Source organism: Mesocricetus auratus, unplaced genomic scaffold (assembly GCF_017639785.1).
Source record: "Mesocricetus auratus isolate SY011 unplaced genomic scaffold, BCM_Maur_2.0 Super-Scaffold_100019, whole genome shotgun sequence".
In the NCBI taxonomy this organism is placed as follows: Eukaryota; Metazoa; Chordata; class Mammalia; order Rodentia; family Cricetidae; genus Mesocricetus; species Mesocricetus auratus.
Genome location: NW_024429200.1, coordinates 10925395 through 10931280, shown reverse-complemented (window position 1 = coordinate 10931280; position 5886 = coordinate 10925395). Strand labels below are relative to the sequence as shown.

Genomic DNA, 5886 nt, shown 5'->3' with positions numbered 1-5886 from the left:
CACTGGGAAGCACACTGGGCCTTGCTCATTGCTTTTGCATGAAAAATACCCTTGTTAATAAAAAACAATTGAATTACGTATAAGTACTCAACATGGTCACAGAATTTAATCGATGGATTATAATCCACGTGTTTCTGTTTTTTTTAATCTTTGAAGGAACCGTGAAGAACATAAATGCACAGTAAAGACATTCAACGGTTTGTTAAATGTTCTTAATGGTTGGTTATCTTTAGGGCTGAGCAAGAAAAGGTAGTCATGGATTTACGTCCAGGTGGACTGAAATTAGCTATCCCCCTAAACATGTCAGGCAACATAAAAGACAGATTCTATAACCAGTAAACAACCTGGCAGGAATGAAAACCAACAAGAAAAATCACTGACATATTTCTTCCAGCCTAGGATTCTGACAACTTATAACCCACAAGGGAATTAGAGAAGAGAGGGGCTTTGTTTTGTTCTGTTTGCTTGTGAGTAGCTTAATGTCTTAAGTTCTGTATAATTTAAATAGCACCACAGGAAAAACTCCCTGAGCAACTAACGAACATTATTTATTCTAATTCCTGTTTACATCAAGTTCAATACGGCGGCTGGCTCTGGCTTTCCACCACGGAGAGAGAGAGAAAAGAAGATTACTTTTAGACTATTTGCTCACTCTGCAGATTTCAATAGACCCAGCCCAGGAAGTTGTTTTTGAATGAGCACTGTCGTTCTTGTCTTCCTCTCTCCCGCCACTTCCGGCCTCACGTCTATCTTCCCTCCTTTGTTTCCTGGCTTCCTTCCTGTCTGGCCCCTTAAATAAGTACCCCTCAATGGCCTCTCTTTCTTAAATACACATCCTCTTTGAGACAGCGGTAGAGCTAAGGCCATCACACATCCTAAAGCACCTTCCTCGAGGAGTGCACAAAAGCTCCAGCCACGGGACCAACAGTCCCTAACACAATGACCCGAAAGCCACGAGACAGTCATCCAAGGTAGCAATCTGTCCCTGCCTGAGTTCCAGGAAAAACACAGGCCTCCCGACTAGAAAGCTATGGTCTCTGGCTCGAAACTGGAATGATTTCCAGATTCATTGATGCAAAGAGCATACGCCTTTCTGGGAAATGCAGCAGAAAGAGGTACGCTTCCAAAGCACTCTAGTCTCCTGGGGCTCCCCCAAATCATTCTGACAGAGAGGAAGAGAGAAGTTGGCAGGTTTCAGCACATTAATAGCAAACGACAAATTAGTAACTACGTTCTTTAATCTTCAACATTCATAATTGCACAAAGTATCACTGATCATTTAAATAATACATGTCAAATAATCTAATGAAGAAACTGGTAAAGTGGAACACTAGGAAGCAACAACATTGGAGACTAACACTGAGTGCAGAAGCAGATTGGTCTCTGGGAAGTCTGAAAGCTTTGCCGACAGACAGGGCAAAGTGCTGTGGAGAAGCACATGGAAATGCATTCGGCCTGCTAGAGCACGCCAGCCAGCACACAGCACTTCTAAGAGCTTTGGCCAACCGGGCTTTGCACATCTATCTATACAGTAGTCTCTAACACTACCAACCATTGGCGGGAGTGCCGGAGAGCAATGGGAGGAAATGAGCCTTTTCTTTCAAAATAGGACTGGGTGAGGTTTGAGCTCCTGCCTAGCCCATGTTTTAAGTGGCAAACCAGAGCTTTGCTACTGAGGAAAATACTTTCCTTGGGAATGTATATGTGTCAAAGATGACTGAAAACCTTGTCCATGCTAGGGGAAAGTCAAATGTGGAAAAATCTCCATTTTTCTATCTGTGCTGTAAAGAAAATAAAGCCAGTGCATTTTGGCATTAGCAAAAGGCTGAACTAAGTTCTCAGGCAATAAATTTATGGGGAAACATGACAGGCTTCTCATTAAAGCTATGTGTACGTTGGCTGAATTTTATACAAGATTCTCGGATCTTGTGGAAAATTGGGCACGGCTTGACATCTGAACAATGTCCCTGGTTTGTTTGATTTCTAAAACGTTGGAAAATGTTGCACTTTGGAAATCAAGTAGAGAAGAATAAACACATTTGAAACAGAGCTGGGTTGACTGAGTTATTTTTCCATATGTCTCCATGAGATATTTATTACGTTTATTTCTCTTACAAACACAGCCCTCATGCTAGAAATACTGTGGGCCTTTTTCTTTTTCCTTTTTTTTTTTTAGTGGGAGAAAATAGTACTGTTAAGGCGAATCTTACCCGGCAGCAGTAACCACCTAAGGATAGGCAATTTTCAGTTGGCTTTTCAGAAGCTGGTTGCCATGACAAAGAGCACAATTTATTCCTTAGTCCCTTATCACAGCTCTGATCAGAGACCATAAAAATTAGCAGGGCTCTTCCTTCCCGTGACTTCCTTCCCTCATCCTTACCTGAGGTCTTTTGTTCCCCCAATTAAATAGAATGGATGTCAGTCACCTAGCAATTCAATTAATGCCAATTCAAAATTCCGGCCAAAACCAGAATCTATAATCACAGCCTCCTAATCACAGCTCAGTTGTGAGAATGAAAAGCAAGCAGGAAATTGCACTAATTACTCAATTAGACTAATACTGTATTTTTCAGCAAGGGCTTAAGGGCTGTCAGCCCTGACAAAGGACTGGGACCTCCTCACCTGTGCGTTCCCTAGCCTGAGTGAAGCTGATGTCCTTAAATGAGGTGATTGCTCGCCATCTAACACGGCTGGACTCACATCAGGCAACGGGAAATCTTAATTGTTATAAGGCTCACAATGGAGGGGACAGCTGTGGTGGCCTTCCATGGCTCTCAGCACAGACTTGTAGGATGCTGGGACCTCCTTCCAGTGTGAGGATACCTTTTTGGTCTCAGGGACCATTTAAAAGGGATCATTTTTGCATAGAGCCTCTGCTAAACCAGTAAGATGGAACTATGCTCATAGACCCTTCAAACTCCCGGCAGAGCCTGCAGCACACACAGCCTGAAGCACGCAGGCTGAGTGACTCAGCCAGCCACCTGGCCCGGTGTGGGGCTTGTGGGCTGCAGGAACCAAAACTCATCTGCACCCCTGGGGACAGCAGCTAAAGCCAGGCCCACCTGGAAAAATCTTTCATGAAATCAACAGTGAATGAAAAAGGCTGTCTGGGAAGAACACACCAGCAGATGTGACTGAATTATTTACAAAACAACACTGGTTATAGACCAAACAGGCTGGACCCTATTTAAAAGAAAAGTATCTTTCTTTTTTCCTATTCAATTTCAAAAGACATGAGTATCCTGTAAACAATAGGGAGGGCACTAGAGCCTGTCAAGCCTCTGGTTTTTTGTGGTCATCTGTCAAAATCCTTCCTCGGCGAAGGGAGGGAGCTGCAGACAAGAAGCGGGCCTGGTCTGCCCAGGCAGTGTGACTTTTCTCTGTAACAGTTCTGAAAATGACCAACTTGGGAGTGCTGGGGGTTCCAAAAGGAGGGGACATTTATTTGACTAAAGGACACAAGGTCTTCACTTCCAGGGTTTGCCTTGCAGGGGACCACTGTTGAGTGTGCGGGGATTGGAGTGGCCGGCAGGACTCCCGGTGGGCAGGTTCTGCCCACTGCGGCCTGCCTTCACCTTCAAGTCTCTTCCGGAGGAGCTATTCTGGTTCGTTCGGCCTGAAGCAAGAAAGAGGGGGAGAGAAGCAAGAAGGGTTCCAGGGACAAGAACACTTAGATTAAGCTAATGAAGCCCTCCACAGCAGCTACTGTGGGCCGGTGACCATCTATTTCTTATCCCTGAGGCCAACTGGATGCTGAGGAAGGGGGAGAGATGGAGAGAAGCCCACAGTCTATTTCTTCTCTTCATTATCCTCAACAAATCTGATCTATCTCCCACTCCTTCCTTGGTAAAGACAGGTATGCAGGGTGAGGGCCGATTGAGGAGACGGAGAAGAGAGGAAGGCAGGGCAGGAGGCTCCCAGGAGCAGAGAAGGAAGAGCACCTCTCCCAGAAGGAATCTGAATGCCCAGACCACGCCCAGGATGCACGTTCTGCTGACTGACTCTCCATGTTTGTCCTTAATGCCTGACCTTTGCTCTCTTTGGGGACCCCACTAGTACCATGTCATGCGTAGAAACCCAAACTTTATACTGTTCTGTATGATGCGGGTATATTCAAAGCTGCACAGCTCAAGTACCACCAAAAACGAAGGTCAGAATCTCTTACTGTGATTGTCTGCTAGACCCAGGTCCGCTTCCAGATAACATTCTATCTTTTTTAAGTCTTCTGGGGTAAATCTCCACTTGTTCTCAGCTGGCATGGGTGGCATTTTGGGGCTGGATCGTTTCCGGGCAGAACCAAAAGGGAGGGCCTGCTGGCAAGAGGCTGGCAGGGTACCAGTGACCAATCCTTCTGGGAATTTCTGAGCTAAGACTTTCAGACCTAGATGTAGGAGAGCATAGGAAAGCGCAGGATTAACATAGTGAGGCCGAGGCAAAGCTAGAAGCTTTTGGCCTGTGTCACTTCCAGCCCTTCATTAGCAAGCTGCAGATCCCAAGTCATCCTTCACTGCCGTGTCAACATGTAAACTAGAAACGTCAGCCGAGAATGCCACAGGAAACCTTTTGCTCAAGTGTTTAGCATTCTTACAGAACCCTGCAGTAATGCTGTTATCTTAGGAATTAAAACCATGCGCTCACCGGGCCTGGTGGCCATGCCCATAATCCCAGCAGTCAGGATGCTGATGCCTGGGCTATGCAGCAAGACCCTGTCTCAAAAGCCATCAAAAGCCTCAGATCAACAAAACCCACAGTGCAAAGGTGGAATCCCCACTTCCCCCGAACAAAACCCACAGACAGACATGCAGACAGAACCAGAGGACATTTCCCGTGCCTGCTTCCTCTCTCTCTCTCTCTCTCTCTCTCTCTCTTCTCTCTCTCTCTCTCTCTCTCTCTCTCTCTCTCTCTCTCTCTCTCTCTCTCTCTCTCTCTCTCTCTCTCTCTCTCACCCACACTGAGCACTGAAAGGCAACTGGGGATCTGAAGGGCTGTTGAGTGCAGACAGGGGATATGTGAAACAGACTGCGGCTTTGCTCACCCCCAGAAAGCATGAAGAGGTTTTCAAACCCGCGTTCACACATGGTAGTTGCCGCCTGGCTCGCCAGCCTCTCGTCGTCATCATATAGGATGATGATCTTGCCGTGAGCATTTTTCTGTGAGGTGAGTTAAGGCTCCGTGTTTGGAACTAGCAGGACCTAAGTCCTGGCAGCATGAGTTGCATACATTACACCTTCTAATTCTTCACCTTTACAATCCTGGAAAGATTACAGCCTCCATTTTAAATTTCTATGTCCAATACATTCACTGAAGGCTTCCTTACCATAATACAATAGAACCACCTACAGACCACAATAAAGGGACAGTTTAGGAAATAAATCTGACAAGGAGATATTACATACTGTCAAAAATGGAGCTTACAAACAGCTTCATTAGCATGGGGGAAATTTCAGATGTGAATGGCATCACATGACTTCAATTTTGTAAAAACAAATTACACATACACATATAGGAAACAGAACAAAATATACCAGCATTGTGATAGGAGATGATACTCAATTGTCTGATAATAGGATAGTTTAGTTTTCTTTTTTAAGCTTTTTCGGTATTTTTCTACTTGTATGATTTTCATGAATTGAAAAATCAATTTTAAAAGAAAATGAAAATAGAAAAATATTTACTACTTAAGTTCAATTGGGCAAGCTTTTGAGAAGCGCCACAGTCTTAGGCCCATTCTGGACTGATTACACACTCTTAACCTAGTGTTTTGTAGCACGGTGAAGTATGGTTTAAAAGGATCTGTTTTCAGTTAGGACACTCAGCAGCTGCTAGGATTCTAAACTCTAGTGGTTAGAGTCACAGGTCCTTTCCGGTTTTCACACTATGAACATG

The 5886-nt window shown here is 44.9% G+C and overlaps 1 protein-coding gene across 2 annotated transcripts in view; it reads right to left on the bottom strand.

Moving 5' to 3' along the window:
* Positions 1 to 1220: 1220 nt before the first annotated feature.
* The window catches only part of Cep41 (centrosomal protein 41), a 41275-nt gene continuing 36609 nt past the window's right edge, over positions 1221 to 5886 (bottom strand). For both annotated transcript variants that reach the window (XM_040728651.1, XM_040728652.1), the window contains exons 9-11: positions 5036 to 5150; positions 4166 to 4381; positions 1221 to 3616 (exon numbers count right to left, since the gene is read on the bottom strand). In XM_040728651.1, the coding sequence (XP_040584585.1) occupies positions 3468 to 3616; positions 4166 to 4381; positions 5036 to 5150 (480 nt within the window). In that variant the 3' untranslated portion in view covers positions 1221 to 3467. The remainder of the gene's footprint in view (positions 3617 to 4165; positions 4382 to 5035; positions 5151 to 5886) is intronic.